General features: G+C 45.1%; 1 protein-coding gene across 3 annotated transcripts in view; it reads left to right on the plus strand.

The window, feature by feature from the left end:
* The window catches only part of Cnnm2 (cyclin and CBS domain divalent metal cation transport mediator 2), a 120,418-nt gene continuing 102,687 nt past the window's right edge, over window positions 1-17,731 (plus strand). For 2 of the 3 annotated variants that reach the window (XR_003835562.1, XM_021151393.2), the window contains exon 1: window positions 8-1,799. Coding sequence is in view for 2 of the 3 variants with exons in the window: in XM_021151393.2 (XP_021007052.1) it covers window positions 179-1,799 (1,621 nt within the window). In the remaining variant the exon portion in view is untranslated. Of the gene's footprint in view, window positions 1,800-17,731 lie in introns of all 3 variants that reach the window. The other variant, XM_021151392.1, reaches the window with a different exon arrangement.

Below are 17,731 nucleotides of genomic sequence, written 5' to 3' on the forward strand. Positions count from 1 at the left end.
CCTCCTCCCTCGAGCCCGGGGGTTCCTCAGCTGGCTCAGTCCGAATCAGTGTCATTCAGAGAGAAGGACAGCTAAGGGCTGGGCGCGAACGCGCGGTTGCAGTCCTGCTCGGGCGCCGGTGCCTGCGCTCGCGCCGCCGGGTGGGAAAGGATGAAGCCTCAGCTGGAGCAGCCACCCTATGATTGGCTGTGGCGCTTGTGAACCCGAAGTAAAGATGGCGGGCGGGCAGGCAGCCGCCGCACTGCCCACTTGGAAGATGGCGGCGCGCCGCAGCCTCAGTGCCCGCGGCCGGGGGGTCCTGCAGGCAGCTGCGGGCCGGCTGCTGCCGCTGCTACTGCTGAGCTGCTGCTGGGGAGCGGGCGGCTGCACAGCGGCGGGCGAGAACGAGGAGACCGTGATCATCGGGCTGCGGCTGGAGGATACGAACGACGTGTCGTTCATGGAAGGGGGTGCTCTGCGGGTGAGCGAGCGGACCCGGGTCAAGCTGCGGGTGTACGGGCAGAACATCAACAACGAGACGTGGTCCCGCATCGCCTTCACTGAGCACGAGCGGCGCCGGCACACACCCGGCGAGCGTGGGCTGGGGGGCCCCGCGCCTCCGGAGCCGGACAGCGGCCCCCAGCGCTGCGGCATCCGCACCTCAGACATCATCATCTTGCCCCACATCATTCTCAATCGCCGCACATCGGGCATCATCGAGATCGAGATCAAACCGCTGCGCAAGATGGAGAAGAGCAAGTCTTATTACCTGTGCACGTCTCTCTCCACGCCCGCACTGGGCGCCGGCGGCTCCGGGTCTGCAAGTGGCGCCGTCGGGGGCAAGGGTGGCGCGGGGGTGGCCGGACTCCCGCCTCCTCCGTGGGCCGAGACCACCTGGATTTACCACGACGGTGAGGACACCAAGATGATAGTGGGCGAGGAGAAGAAGTTCTTGCTGCCCTTCTGGCTGCAAGTGATCTTCATCTCGCTGCTGCTCTGCCTGTCGGGCATGTTCAGCGGCCTCAACCTGGGGCTCATGGCTCTGGACCCGATGGAGCTGCGCATCGTGCAAAATTGCGGCACGGAGAAAGAGAAGAATTATGCCAAGCGCATCGAGCCGGTGCGCAGGCAGGGCAACTACCTGCTGTGCTCGCTGCTGCTGGGCAACGTACTGGTCAACACCACGCTCACCATCCTGCTGGACGACATTGCCGGCTCAGGCCTTGTGGCGGTGGTGGTCTCCACCATTGGCATCGTCATCTTCGGAGAAATCGTGCCCCAAGCCATCTGCTCCCGACATGGCCTGGCGGTAGGGGCCAACACCATCTTCCTCACCAAGTTTTTCATGATGATGACCTTCCCCGCTTCTTATCCGGTTAGCAAACTGCTGGACTGCGTCCTGGGCCAGGAGATAGGCACGGTCTATAACCGGGAAAAACTGCTGGAGATGCTCCGGGTTACTGACCCCTATAACGACCTCGTTAAGGAAGAGCTGAACATCATCCAAGGGGCGCTGGAGCTCCGCACCAAGACGGTGGAGGACGTGATGACTCCCCTCAGGGACTGCTTCATGATCACCGGCGAGGCTATCCTGGACTTCAACACCATGTCGGAGATCATGGAGAGTGGCTACACTCGAATCCCAGTGTTCGAGGGAGAACGTTCCAACATCGTGGACCTGCTCTTCGTCAAAGACTTGGCCTTCGTGGATCCGGATGACTGTACTCCCTTGAAAACCATCACCAAGTTTTACAATCACCCTTTGCACTTCGTTTTCAACGACACCAAATTGGACGCTATGCTGGAAGAATTTAAGAAAGGTGGGCAATTTTGCTAATTTTTTTTTTTTAATTGGCTTTGCTCTGTCTCCGTCCTCCTCCCTCCTTGAGCCCTCTACCCCCCAGACCAACCCCCCAAGGAGAGTTGACCGGAATTTCTCCCTTTCTTAATTGCAAATTTGAAAGGATGGCATGGACTTGGGGACGGATTGAACTAGTGAGCACTTCTAGGTTTAAAAGCCCAAGACTGCCATTACTTTTTCACACCATCAAAAAAAAAAAAAAAACAAAAAAAAACAGGCTTTGTAATTCCAGTGTTTGAAACTTGACCCTCTAGGGGCCATCTACTTCATTCATTGTAGGTGAAAGAAAGTACAGACCGGCTGGCTTGCTTACATCTGATCACAGACATTTGGAAAATATTTAAGTAGCCTTAAAAAAAAAACCTCAGTACAGTCCTCCTCTTTTGTTTGTTTGTTTGTTTTCTTCTTTTTCCTTAAACATCCATGCTGACATCTCAAAGACTGGAAGTCCATTTTTGACAGTTTTGATAGATTTTGTTCTTGGCTATTGGGGCATCCCGCAGGGTAGATTAAGGTCTTTGAGGGTGTTACATCCACATTATTTGGATGTAACTTCTCAGGCTGGAAAAGAGGGGGTTTGTTTTGTTTAAAGCAAACTTAGTTATTAATATATAACTTGGAAAGATTAGCGGTAAGTTAACTTTTTATGAGGCTCTAACCGTCTTTCTTCACTGTTTCTGTTTATCTGACAGCAAGTACAATTCCCTAAAGCCAAGTGTGGTTGTGGCAGAAAGCTTGAACCTGTGACAGTGGGATGAATACCATTCTTAATTATGATTTATTTCTTTATATTTTTTTCCAGTTTAAAAGTGTTCTTCTTTTAACCTTGTTTGGTCTCTTGATACATTAACACGAAGTATGTCTCCAGCGCTCCAGCCTCTAGGGCATTAGTCGGGAAGAGGCAAAGGCCGGGTGTCCGCCATGTGGGCACTCACAGCACATCAGAGTTTTGCACTGTGGTGTTGTCTGTCATATTTTGTCATAAATAGGTGAATAGCAACTTGTACTATTCTAGTGAGACTTAGAAAGTTTCCAGTCAATAGTTAGTGTTGTTTGAAAAGCAAGGAGTTGCTGAGTCTTCTCGCCGGTGCTTGGCCTGCACCACCAGCATTGCAATGTGTGTGTAACCTCGCATGACCTGAAAACCAAATTCTCATTCTTCACATGGGATTTCGATCACTAATGGGGTCGCTAGCCCAACAGAGGCCGTGTGTACCTGGCGACAGCTCACTGGATGGGGTGCCTGCTTGTCCTCACTCCCTTTTCTTGGATGAATGGCATCCTCTCTGGAACAGGACCACAATGCAGTAATTTTCATATAAAAAAAATAGAGCAGAATGTGCTTCGGGGCTTAGTGATTTGCATTTAAAAGCAGGAGAGAAAAAGAAACCGTCCAGTATCTCTAGCTCCAGAGCGTTTCGGGATGAGTTGAGTGCCAAGCTGCTTGTTAAGAGTGTTGAGCTAGTGTTCCCTCATCTGCGACACGGGGAGATGGCTTGAGGATGCCTCTGAGTTCCCAGTGCTGGTACAGTTGATTGTGCGCTTTGCTCTTGATGTTCTTCAGAGTTTTGCATATCGCCTTATAGATTGCTAATACCAGGCTAAGTCAGGCATCATGAGGCGCACCTGCAGCTCCAGCTACTCGGGGAGGTCAGTGCTAGAGAAAGCACACCTCACACTTTAGTTCTTATCCAGGGAGACGTGTGGCATTTGGTTAAGAAGGAGAGCAAAGGGACCGCTAGCTACATCAGTCTGCTAACACATTCTGAGAAGCAAAGACAAATTAATTGGTGGCAAACTGGAGATTTAAGCCATGTCTTAAAAAAAAAAAAAAAACAGAATGGCCATTTGCTAAAGAATAGGAATAATTGTTCTTTTTAATATTCGCTTTGATTTTTTTTTTTTTGAGAAATGAATTTGGTCAATTTAACTTTATAGTTAGTTACATTCATTCTGTGTTCTTTTTAATTAAAAATTATTTATTTAATTGTATGTGATTTTGTGTGCGCCTGAGCATATGCGCGCGCACCTAGTACTTGCAGGAGCCCTCAGGGGTCAGGAGAGCTGTCTGATCCCCAGGAATTGGAGTTGCCAGGCCGTTGGGAGCCAACAGCCATGTGGGTGCTGGGAGTCAAACTCAGGTCCTCTGCATGAACGGAGAGTGCTTCACTACTGAGCCATCTCTGTAGCCACCTGGTCTTTCCTTTTAGTAAAATGTTTATGAAACCACATTCAACACTCAGAGAGAGAGAGAGAGACAGAGAGAGAGAGAGAGAGAGAGAGAGAGAGAGAGAGAGAGAAAGAGAGAGAAATTGAATCAATGACATTTGTATTTTGATAGCAATATATTTTGACAAAAAAAAAGAAAACTATATTTTGTATTCATTATACCAATGATCTTCACAATATTCTTCACATTCTGGAGTAATATATATATATCATTTACATACTGTAAGTGATGCTATATTTGGTACGCTAAATTTACAGGTACTTTTTAAAGCAGGTATTAATATTGCCCAGGTATTAGTCTTTTTTAATGTGTGAGTTAAAATTGTTCACCTGATTTCTTTTTCCTCTCATGATTTTCTAATTTAGATATAACTTTTTCTAATGTATTAGGGATTAAACTCATGGCCTCCATGGTAGGCAAGCCCTTTACCAGTGGGTTATACCCTCAGCTCCCTGAAATAACTGAAAGATTTTTAAAGTTTATTTATTCATGTGTGTGTGTGTGTGCACTTGTGCACTCGTGTGCACGCATGCTCGTGCAGGTGTGCATGTGCCCCCCCCCGTGTGTGTGGGGGGAGGAGAGAGAGAGAGAAAGAGAGAGAGAGAGAGGGAGAGAGAGAGAGATCAGAGGACAACTTGTGGGCATTGGTTCTCTCCTTTCATCCTGCAGGTTGAACTTGGGGCTCAGGCTTGGCAGCGAGTACCCCTGTGGGTTGAGCCACCTCATCAGCTCCTGCCACCATCTGTTTTGTGTGTTTGTGATAAATAACGCATGGTGTGTGGGTGCTCTGGAAACTGTCTTCTTCCGTCCCCCCTCTTATCTCCATTTCTAAAAAGCAGAAAGAGAACAAAACCAAGGCTCCCCAAATCCCACTGTAACTCCAAACTAGTTAGATCATTAACCCAGATCTCGTCGGGTATTCCCTGCAGAATTAAGCTGGTCTCTGTTGAAGCTTTTCTTGTTGCTGTTGATAATCAGTCTGATTAGTTTTCTCTGAGGTGGTGGAGGTTGGAGGTTGGGGAGTTGGAAAGAGAACCCTCGTCTACAGCTCCTGGGTAGCCTTGCTGGGGGCGGGGGGGGGGAAGGTAGTAATGCCTGTTATGTAGTTCGATCGTCGTGGTGATGATAAAGATGGGTCTGTGCCTCTACTTACTGTCTGCCGGGCACAGTGCTGAAGGGCCTTCTGAGAAGAACCTTGTTAAACTCTCATGAGGTCTGAATGGAGTGTTATCCCTATTTTGCCAATGACGACAATTGAGGCTTAGATTGAATAACTTCTTCAAGGTTACATAGTAATTCACCGATTTGGAGTTTTAACTGATGTCTGTGTGGCATCAGAATTAGCTGGGTTTTTGTTTGTTTGTTTGTTTGTTTGTTTGTTATTTGTTTATTCCATGTACTAAGCTATACCTCTAGCCCCAAAACTCACTCTTTTAATCAGTCTCTTATACTAGCTTGCAATGCTGCTATTGGCATTACTTTAAATTTATTTATTTTATTTTATGTGTGAGTATGTGTGGGCACTATGCTCACTCTTGGTACTTGTGGAAGTCAGAAACTCCGCTGGACCTGGAGTGATGGGTGGCCGTGAACCACCATGCAGGTGCTGGGAACTGGGCCTGGGTTCTCTACAAGAGCAGCAAGGGCCCTTACCCACTGAGCCATCTCTTCACCCCCAGTGTTTGTGTCTTAGTGAGCGTGATTTGGGCTCTTGTTAAAATGTTGCCTTAGAGCCTACTGGGGAAGAGGCCTCCATATGTGCTTATAAGCAATGCTACTTGTTTTTTTAGAACCAATGCTTTGGTGATGGTGCCCTCTTTTTAAATATTGTAATATAGTGATACTTTTGCTTGTGTGACCATAATACCAAGAAAACCTTTTTGCAAGAGTTACACACACATCCAGCACCGAGATCCCTTTTGCAGATTTAACGGTAGCATTATGTTGCCTTAGCATGCTGCTTTCACGGCTGCTTTACAGCTGCTTTATTGTTATTATTATTATTATTAATTATTGTTATATGAATATGTATATGTTTGTCTGCATGTACATCTGTGCACCACACAAATACCTTGTGCCTGAGGAGGTGGGAAGCCTCCTTGTGGGTGCTGGGAATCTGACCCTGGTTCTGTGAAACGACAAATGCCCTTAACCGCTGAGCCACCTCTCCACCCTCATTTATCAGACTGTTTTCTGTTTCAGCCTTGATTTTATTGTTTTTATTGTAGCTGCCATATTAACATTTGGTTGCAAATGGGCATCTTTTTCAAGTCTGCTCCTCATGGCTCCACTAGTCATTAGTTTTATAGTTGCTTATAAATCAAATAAGAAAATTAGCTCAGAAATTCCTATTAGTAGATGATGAGAACTCTAGGAAACTGTCTAGAGCAACCCAGTGCAACACAAAGCTACTTGTTCTGTGTGCAGAAAGTCTGTCAGGCTCCTCTTTTACCTGTCATTACCTTCTTATCAACAGACTGTGGACTCCAGCCACCCAGCTATCTACACCACGGTGACTTTGAAGAAGTAGTAGCCAGTTATTGTCTCTTTCTTTCCTTCTATTCTCTGTAACAATTGCATTCCAGTATTGCAGGACTCATGGTTTACAGCTGCTTAGGACTTGGTGGGATTCTTTTCTGCTTATTTCTTTAACGTTGCACATGTAAAGGTGTGCGTATAATTTTCATTGAAAACTCAGTTGGTAAGGTGTTTATCTAGAGTGTACCAAACCCAGGGCTCAATCACCAGTGCCATATAAGTTGGACAGGGTGGCACACATTTGTAATCTTAGAGCTTGGGAGGTGGAGGCAGAAAGGTCAAGAGTTCAAGGTCATCCTTGGCTACATAGTGAGCCCAGCCTGGGCTATGAACACTCTATCTCAAAAAATAAATCCATTAAGTACATAATTCTATTTCTGTAATAGTCCAGTAAGTCTTTGCCTATTATATGTTAAGAGCTTAATACGGAAATATTTTTTCCCTTCCCAAATTTAATGTTTTACTTGTCTAGAATATGGAAGGATGCTTTAAAATTGATGTTTAAAGAATGACAGGTGTCAAAAGGAGTGGCTCTGTGACCTTATTTTTTGTGTGTGTAGTGCCATGCATTAACTTTGTCACAGGTTAACTAAGGTGCACAGTTCTAGTCCAGTGTCTGCTGACGTTTTTACTAGGTGACAAAATTGATCTGGATCACTTATTAAGGGAAGACTCTAGGCCTCACTCAGAGTCTTTGTGACCTGTAGGCTCTAGGAAAGGGGCTGTGGGATCTATCACTATTAAGCCACCCCAAGGACCTTCATAGGGAAAGCCTGAGAGCCAAACGTGGTTCCTCAGCCCTTGGAATAAGGAAAGTAAGTCTGGGAAAGGAGGGCCACGCCTTACTACCTAGGCACATCCCCCACACCAGAACTCACATCCCCAGCTTCTGGGCTGGGGTTCTTTCCACACTAGTGGACCAGCCCTCCCTCTCTCCCCTTATTCAGAGTTAAAAGTTAGCCGTATCACTGAGAAATCAGGCTCTCAGACTTGCCACTGGCTTTTATCTTGCGACTTTGATGTCAATTTTTCAGATATCTTGCACTCAAACAATCGTCAGCTGGCATTTTGTTACATAGATAATAGGTCTGATTGTGTCATCGGATTTTATGTTGTGTTTTACTTTAGCTTAGCTGATAATTGAGGTTTTACTTTATTATGGTCACAGTGGGAGATTATTTGGGGACATGGGTATCAGTCTATAGGTTGCACAAAGCCGCCGATTGTTAAATATAAGTACTCCTTTTGGTTTAGTGACGTACTTTCTCATTAGCTGGTTTTTCTTTTAGAGCAGTGTAGGTTGGATTTAGGTCTGCAGGGTAGAGGCTTCTTGGCTCTTTTCATTTCTGCTCACGGAACATTATGTTGAGGTATTCATCAGGGCTGGGGGTTGCACAGTGGTGGAACTGGCTTTGGAATGGGAGATAGGGAAGCGATAGCAAGCGATCTTCGTGGAACATGTATTGTTAAGCCAGATTAGGTGGTGGTGGACACGGCGGGGCCAAGCATGTCCCTGGTTTTATTTTCCTCCTTTACATAGCTATTTATTTGCAGACTCGATGTGAGATTTATTAGTAAGCATGACTGGTAGGGAGGGGGACTCAGCACAGTGCAAGCCTTCAGGGGTATAGGGTCTGCCCCTCGTCCATGGGCCACAACTCGAGATATATTTGGTCGCCAGCGATAAGCTGCTTCTCAGCTACTGTGTCTTCAAATTCATTAAACAGGAAAGCGCTGCCTCTCCGAGTTGTAGATCATCTGGTGACAAGGGAACTTGAACCTGGCGCTACATGGGGCGTCAATCACATGTTCCTTATTCTGCAGCTTGGTGCGATGGACCTGATGACCTGGTCAAATCGCATGCCCTGGGGATTTCCAGTGGTACCCACATACCTGCCTCGAGGCGAGCATTGAGATCAGATATGCGCACACACAGCAGAAAACTCTTCCGAGTTGCTTAGGGGAACCCATACAAGCAGCCAGCTATGTGTTACCAGGAGGCTGCCCGCTTCAGCCATTGATTGCATACTAGACCCTGGTGAGGAAAGAAGCCCTATCGGCTTGACTGCTCGTCGTAGCCTTCCCATTTTGTTTCAGTGCTGCCACGATCATAAATATTGTACTGACTGGGCTCTCTGTCTTCACACTGATGTCCTGTCAGACCTGGACCAGTGTGTTTTGTCTTCACTTTGCATACTTTGGAAAGAATGCCATGTGTTAATGAAGAAGAGTGCGCTTCTCTTGATGTGCTTTGGATAGTTACTTAGCTCTTTAATCCTAGTAGAAAATGGAGCTGTTCTCCAACTCAAGATACACAGTGAACTAAAGTGAGCGGGGCCGGGTGGTGCACACCGGTGATCCCAGTGCTTGAGATGCTCAAGGGGAGGATGGTGAATTCAAGGCTAGCCTAGGATATATAGCAAGACTTGTCTCAGAAGAAAAAAAAAGTGAAAATAAATATAAAATGGTTTCTAACAGGTCCTGGGAGGTCATGCCCAGTTAGTTATTAGAACCGTACTCTATCAGTGATTGTGTGCAGTGGCAGGGACAGAGTAAGTGCATGCTGCTGTAACAACATCTCAGAAACTGGAGAGTTTGAAATAATCTTTCCAGTTCTCTAGGCTGAGAAGGCTAAGAGCAGACAGGTCATTTGGTGTCTAGTAAAGGCTCTTGTACGTTGTCCTGACATGAGAGAAAAGTGACAGGGCAAAACGGAGCCTTAGGTTAGTTCCCTCCAGCCTGGCGATAAGGGCCTGAGTTATTCTTGAGGCCACCCTCATGGCCCGGCGGGCTCTGAGGGCCCCAGCTCTCAGTACCCCCATGGTGGGGATTAAGTTTCAACATGAATTTTGCATGGGCAAGTTCACGGTAGCAGTTCTTAGTCTAGACTGGAGATCTGACCGTCAGGGAGACCATAGCATGGGGTTATAGCAGTTTTAAATGTTTGAATCTTAAACGAGACTAATTAGTGAAGGTCCCCCCACCTTTCTCTTTTATAAAAAAAGTTGTTTTAAAAAAAAAGCATTATCATTATTTGAGTGTGTCTGTGTGCTCTGGTGTAATGTGGAGGTCTCAGGGAAGCTGGTCCTCTCCTTCTACCATGTGGGCCCTGGGGTTCAACTCAGCTCTCTGGGTAGCAAGCCCTTCTACTCACTGGCCATCTTACCAGCCCTCTTTTGAATCCTATGCTCCCCCTGTTTAGGATGTTTGTTAACTTGACAAGCTGGCTACAATTTATTACATGCTCTAAGTTCCCTAAAGTACAAATACCCACATTACAATCATTACTTTTTAACTAGAGGTGACAGGAAGGAATAATAAAGATGAAAATGTCTAAAGCAAGCTCTCAAGGACTCTGAGAGCCCCTGAATGTCCCAGGCTTTAATACAAAAGGAAATTCTCAGATTACTCTGATAAAACGGTTTCTGCATTGATTCCATGACATGTATAAAACAGCGATGTTAATATAGTGAGCTTGTGTCACTTAGAGAAGTGTAACTGGGACACTTGGGGGAGGCTTTCAGGATTCTAAAAACCGGCCTTTGGGTTAGCAGTTTCTTTTCTGAAATCTTTATTCAGTGATTCTAGAAGAGAAAAGAGTCATGTTGGCCTTGATATTCACGGATGTTGTAACATTCCCTATGAATGGTGAAATGACACCTGAAGGCCTGGCAAAGAGGGGAACATTAAGGAAATGAGAGATGTCGGCTAATTACAATCATTTAATGATAATTTTGAAGGCTGTGTGGGAAATGTAGGGTGATTACTCGTAAGGATTATAGACTTGTAAAACTCCGCACATGCCTCGACTGGAAGGCAATGTGAAACAGGAAAGGTAGTTGATGGGTAGGAGTGAGGGGATCACAGCTGACCTTTGCAGGAGTCTGCTTGTTAACTTTGTACAATGATACACTTGGAAAAACTTCAGATCTGCTAAGAACATCATGTGTCCTGGTCTTGGAAAAGCTCACCTTTGCTCAAGCTAAGAACTCAATATTACTTCATTTCCCCCGGAGCATTTTATTGCTGAAACAAATAGTTCTTTTACAAATTTTAAAAAATTGGAATGTAGTTTACCCCCTTTAAAGCATATGAGTGGTGAATTTTAGTGTATTTGTTGTAAATTTTAGTGTATTTTCAAGGTTGTACAAACATTACTGTCGTTCTTTCAAAACATTTTATAACCCCCCCCACCCCAGAATTCCCACACCCGGAAGCAGTCACTCCCCACTTCCTGCTCCCACAGTCCCCGCTAGAGCTATCTGTTTGCTGTCTCTGGGTGAGCCTATTCTGGACATGACATCAGATGAAGGGCAGCCTCAGGGCTGGTCTCTTTGTCTCAGCCATGATTATTCGTGGTTCATTCCTGCTGCAGTGTGGGTAAGTGCCTCACTTCCAGGGTCAAGTGTCTCATCTCAAGGATTTGACACGCCTTGTTTTTGCACTTTTCTGTGGATAGGCATTTGTGGGGTTTGCCCTTTTTGCCTTATGGATAATGCTGCTGTGAACATTGGCGCACAGGTTTTTGTATGGCCATGAATTTCAGTTCTTTTGAGTAACAGTGTGGGAGTCAAGTGGTTACTCAGTTAACTTGTGTTGTTAACAACTGTTAGCTTAGTTGTTAATTAAGCTCTTTTCCAAAGTGACTGTTCCATTTTTATATGGATAAGGGTTCCAGTCTCTACAGATCTTCATATTATCCCCCCTCCGTCCTTATTGACATCCTAGACAATGTGAAGTGATATTTCCTATGGCTTTGATTTGCATCTTTGTAATTGTAAAGATGTTGAACATCTCTTCTTGTGTTTAAAGTCATCACCATATAGGAATGTCTGTATAGTTCCTTTGCCCATTTAGTTAGTTATAGTTTTAAATTGTATGATAGTGTGTGTGTGTGTGTGTGTGTGTATGTGTGTGTGCATATGAATTCAGGCATCAGGGTCAGCATCAGATCCCCTGGGGCTGGAGTTAACTGGTATTGTGAGCTGCCTGACATGGGTGCCAGGATCCGAACCCCAGCCACCCTCTGCAAGGGCAGTGTGTGCTTTTAACTGTGGAGCTGTCTCCTTTTGACTTTTAAGAGCTCTTTTTATATGGGGAATCTAGTCAGTTATCAGATATATGGTGTGCAAATATAATCCCATTCTGTGAGTTACCTGTTTACTTTGAAACAGGAAAGTCTGTAATGCAAGTGAAGCCAATTTGTCATTTTCCTTTGGCCATACTTTGTGTCATGTGTAAACCACAATGGCCACATCCACAGGCATGAAGATTTATGCTTATGCTTTCTTTGAGTTTTACGGTTTTAGTTCTTATACTCAGGTCTTTAATCCATTCTCAGTTAATGTAGACAGTGCTAGGTAGGGTCCATTTTCATTCTCTTTGAGTGTGGGTATCCATTCGTCACAGTACATTTGTTGAAAAAGACTGTTCTTTCTCCATTGAGTTGTTTTGATATCCTGTCAAAAAAATCAGTGGGCCATAAAACTGAAGGCTAATTTCTGAGCCTTGAATTCCTTCGCTGATATTCTGTCGCTGACACCGTACTTTCTTTGTTCATGTAGCTTTGTGATGAGGTTTTAAATGGGAAAGTATACACCTTTCAATTGTTGGGTCAACTTGTCCATTTCTAATTTTAAAAAGTAAGATTTTCGGTAGGGGCTGCGCTGCATCACTGCATCGATAGGTCGGTTTGGAGAATATCATAATATTGATAATGGTGAGTCTTCATCCAGTGCTCGGGAACCCTCTTCCTCCTGTAGGTCTTTCTTCTCCTCCCGTGCACTGTTGGTAGTTTCCTTCTATTACATTTATTCCCAAGGATTTGAATTTTTTATACCACAACAAATGGACTTCCTTATTAAATTTATTTTCCATTTGTTACATCATAGATACCGTATAGAAATGCAAGCATTTTTTTGTAGATTGATTATGTACTCTGCAACCTGTGGAACTTATTAGATAACAAATGTTTTCTTATTAAAAATTATAATTGATAATATTTAATTTTATTTTTCCAATATTGATGTAAGTACTGTTTCTGATTTCCTCTTACTTTTTTGTAAAAATAATGTGACCAGGGACTAATTTTCTTCTCATTAGCAAGTCGTTCTTAAAATAGAAAAACATTTTTAAAAAATGCATGAATTTCTTGACCTGGAGAGATGGCTCAGTGATAAGAGTACCTGCTGCTCTTGCAGAGGGCCTGGGTTCTGTTCCCAGCTCCCATTTGGAGTTCACTAAGTGATTTGATGTTGTCTTCTGGCCTGCTAATAAAGGCAAACACTCACACACATAAAAATGAATCATTTATAATATTTTTTAGCAGCATTTGTATTCCTTGGGGCTATCGTAACATTTGATTTCAGTGAGTTTTATGTTTCTTTAACATTTTTGGCACGTGGGGGTGGCTGTTGCACAGTTGGTAGTGTTTGCTTAACACACATACAACCTTGGGCTTGGTCTCCAGCGCCACGGAAAGCAGTCGTGGCGGCAGTTCCCGCAGTTCTTGTACTCAGAGGCAGAGGCAGCGGGATGAGAAGTCCAGCATCATCCTGAGCTGCTGAGCAAGTCTGAGGCCAGCCCTGGCTGTGTGACCGGCTGGCTGGAGCAAATAGTCATGGTGGTTTGCAGCAGTCCAGAGATTTGCGACAAGTTCAGAAAGCAATCCAGCTCATGTCTAAGTTGTTTGACAGTGCCTTCAGATGACCAAGGGTTTTAAAATTTTCTCTCTCTCTCTCTCTTTTTATTATGTTTTTCAGATGTTAGAGGAAGCCCTGGCTTTTAGTTAGTTCCTTTTATGCTGCCACCAGCAGTGTGACTGGAGCACTTGGCTTTCTGGATCACTATAATAAAAAATGAATCTCTTCAGTACTGAAGTGAACTCCAGGGCTTCATGCACACCAAGCAAGCGCTCACAGCGCTATATGCCAGCCTTCTTTTCCCTCCCTCCCTTGCTCCCTCCCTTCGTTCCTCCCTCCCTTCCTTTTCTTCCTTCCTTCCTTCCTTCCTTCCTTCCTTCCTTCCTTCCTTCCTTCCTTCCTCCCTCCCCCCTCCCTCCCTCCCTCCCTCCCTCCCTTCGTTCTTTCTTTCATGCCTGTGTTCGGCGAGTGGTAGTCTGAGAGAGTCTGTTTTCTTATGGAGTAAAGACAGACGAAGGGCATCTTCCGATCTTTACTTGAGAGTGGGTAGCTTCAGTTTTCTGTTTGCCAGCCTGCGATCATAGAAGCAATGTGCTGACGGGATTCAGAGACTCTGTAGAGTGGCGTTTGGGGTTTAGATGGTCCTGAGACTCAGGCAAGACTAGGAACTGTTTTAGCAGATTTTATGGCAGGAAATTAAGAAGAAAAACAGCTAGAACACTACAAACACTCTCTCCTCAGGCGACAATTGTCACTTGATTTAAAGCCGGGCAGGAATAATCTCTGTCCAGAGGGGATTACTGAGCAGAGGCCAGAGCTTTGGATCACCCTCTGCATTGGAGGCTGTCACCATCAGGATGTCCTTGAAGACCTGAGGTTTCAGGAAACCAGGGAGACACAGTGAAGCCCTCTGCTCTTTGTGTGTGTGTGAAATAAAGAATTAGGGTCTAGGGTTGCAATTTATTTTAAAACATGTTATCAGATGAGCAAAATGGAGTTTAGCTGCCTGGACTACATCTCTCTGATCCGATAGCTCCGATGAAATGAAAGATTGGTGACAGAGTTCAGAGCTGACTGGATGTGCACCTGGAGCACTGCTACCCTGAAGGGAGCCGTGGAGATTCTGGGAACCAGTGCATCTGCTTGTCTGTAGATATTGCCACTGAAAAACTGATCAAGAAGAGGAAAGAAGAGTAAAAGCTGTGGACTAGAACCCCGTGCCTGAAGTGTGCTTAGAAGGTTCTAGACTATCTTATACTGGTTACTAAAATATAAAGACGTTTTAACTTTGGTCAGGACCAGGTATTAGTTGAGTTTTATAAGATCTTGTATGGTCTTGGATAAAAAGATTACCGGATGGTGAAGCCCACCAGTTGGCCCATATCTCCAAGGAAGCATCTTTGTGCCTCCCTCTGGAGCAGGAGCTGACTGTGATGTGGAGGATGGACCAACACATCCACAATGGGTTAAGGGACGACAGAGGCTGAAGCAAACGTGTTGGCAAAAGAGCCTTAATTGGTTTAAGCTGGCTTAGCTCCCATTAGCTAAATATCCAACAAGTCAGTGGTTCGTGCTTTCTCTGTGACCTCTGCCCGCAGGCCACTCTCCAAGCCAGCTATTAGAGAAGCTGTGAGGTTTGCTGCCTTTTCCCCAAATGCTGGTGATGTCCCTTTCCGGCATTCATCCACCCAGCCTGGCAGCGTGAGGCCCCAGCCATCTGCTGAATGTTATAAACATGTCCATAAGGCTTACTTGATCCCACCACCCATTCAAAGGGAAGTGGAGGTGTTTCTGGCAGAGTTCTGGGCTGTAGGCATTCATTACCTTTTCTTTCTTCCTTCCTTCCTTTCTTCCTTTCTTTCTTTCTTCCTTCCTTTCTTTCTTTCTTTCTTTCTTTCTTTCTTTCTTTCTTTCTTTCTTTCTTTCTTACTGCAAGACTTCTGAAGGAAACTAGCTACTGACTTCCTTTCCTTGCATGCGGCTTCAGCTTGCATTCTCAACAATCTGGCCTCAGACAGTCCTAGCCAGTGATGTCACTGGCGTCTTGGTTGTCATCCTTCCTAGCTGCTTTGGCGCCTTCCCTGAGGTTGGCAGTAGCTGTGGACCACTCTCCTCTCCAGCTTGGCTCCCTCTGTGCCTCTGGTCTTCTCTTGCCTCTGTCTGGCATGGTGAAGTCCCCTTTCATTCCTAAGGCGGCCTTTCCTGACATTGTTGTCCTCCAGGCTCCCTTTCAGGACTTTCTCCATCTTTAGAAGGCTTTCTTTGACTTTTTTTTAAATCTGTAAGCTTTATTGAGTATTCTAGGTGGTAGATTTAAGTTAGACCTGTCTTCTGTTGTGTAATGTGTTATACATATGAATTTATACTGTCTTCCCCTTGAATCTTGTTAGTGATTTGCTTCTAAAATGCTTGTAAAAAGGGCTTTTGTTTTTGTTTTTTATATTCTCACTGCTATTATCTAGGCCTTGGAATTCTTTTAATTGTGCCTGTTATGATTTTTATGCTCCATAAATGCATGTTGTCTTCAAATTAAATTAATGTGTTTTTCCTTCTTCTGTATTTTGCCACAAAGGCTTGTAATGTAACTCAAGCTGACCTTGAATTAGTGATGTTCCTGCCTCTACCTCCTAAAGGCTGGGATTCCAGGTGCGTATGTATTGCTCAGCTCATTAGTCTGTTAAGATGAATTAGTGAGGGGCTCTCTCTTTCTTGATTATTACACACTTTCTAAGTTGGTCTCCTTCATTTTGTTTCATGAGGACTGCCTCAGGCAGGATGTCCTCCTTGAATATAGCGTTGTTGAAGATGATGGAGAGCCTCCTGTCTTTACAGTAATGTGGCAGTACCCTTGTTAAGTGTCAGAATAACCAAGATAGAGAACTGTAATGTAGAGTTGTTGAGGCCATGAGGTTCGGATCCCTCTGGCGCTGTCCTTATTTCTTTGCACCTGCATGCTTGCCTTTCTGCGGTTCCCACAGCAGTGCAGACACCCCAGCACGCTCCTTTGGCCTTTCCCTGTGATGTCCTCGCCTGAGAGAGCATTGTGGCCTCTCCCTTTCCTAGGTCAGGTTTTCCCTCAAAGGCCAGTCCCTCCCCAACACTGTGTGTCACTCACTGTCTTTTTTGTTCTGCCTCTTCCCCCGTGAGGACCTGGCACGCAGGGAGGGAGTTGTTGAGGGAATGTTACTGACATGTGGTGTGGCTTGAGAGCTCTTTAACACAAAGGTTAGTGGTGTAAGTGTCCCAGAAGGTAACGACCGTGTGTTTAGGAATCAGACACTTTCTTCTGGATCCTTCCCCTGCTAGCTCCACTCCAGACATCTGTGACCTCAGAAACCAGTTAGCAACTGGTTTCTGATGAAAATGTTCATCTAAACATTTTAAATATTTTAAAAAAAATGTGATGAAATATCTGTAGCGTGAAGTTTTCCATTTAATGGGAGCGTGTCAGGAATGTTAAAGGCTTTTACAAGGTTATGCAACCTTTGTAAAACTTCTTGAATCTTGCAAAATTCGAACTGCGTGTCCATTGAATGATTAAATGTCTCCTTGCTGGTCCACATGATAGCCTGTGACAGCCCCCACAGCCCCCGAATCCCACTATTGTGCTTTCCATGACTTTGATTTTGGAATTTTTCTTTTTCTTTTTTTTTAGATTTGGCTGGCCTGGAACTTGCTATATAGCTGTGTAGCCCAGGTTAGCCTAGACCTGTTTCTTCCTCCTTTGTGCTGGGATTAAAGGCATGTGCCAGACTATTGGTCTTACTTACTGCCTCTGACAGAAACCATTCTAGGGATATTTTTTATTAATTAATTTAAAAATTTTAATTATTATTATTTTTTACTTATTCACTTTACATCCTGCTCACTGCCCCCTCCCAGTCATCCTCTCCCACATTCCTTCCCCCTCCCTTCTCTTCTTCTCTGAGTGGGTGCCCCCCCCTTTTCCCCTGTCCCCCACATGGCACTTCACATATTTCCAAGGCTAGGCACTTCCTCTCCTATTGAGGCCAGACAAGGTAGCCCAGCTAGAACCTATCCCAGGTATGGGCAACAGCTTTTGGGATAGCTCCACTCCAATTGTTCAGGACCCACATGAAGACCAAGCTGCATATCTGTTACATATGTGGCAGAGGCCTAGGTCCAGCCCAAGTATGTTTTTTGGTTAGTGGTTCAGACTCTGAGAGCCCCAAGGGTCCAGGTTAGTTGACCCTGTTGTTCTTCCTGTGGAGTTCCTTCAGGGTTGGCAATCCCTCCTCCCATCCCTTCATAAGAGACCCCAAAGCTCCATCCACTGTTTGCATGTGGGTCTGTATCTGTCTGCGTCAGCTGCTGGGTGGGGCCACTCACAGGATAACATGCTCCTGTCTGCAAGTGTACTGGCTGGTTGTGTGTCAACTTGACACAGCTGGAGTTATCACAGAGAAAGGAGCTTCAGTTGAGGAAATGCCTCCATGAGATCCAACTGTAAGGCATTTTCTC

This window comes from Mus caroli, chromosome 19 (genome assembly GCF_900094665.2).
Source record: "Mus caroli chromosome 19, CAROLI_EIJ_v1.1, whole genome shotgun sequence".
Classification (NCBI taxonomy): Eukaryota; Metazoa; Chordata; class Mammalia; order Rodentia; family Muridae; genus Mus; species Mus caroli.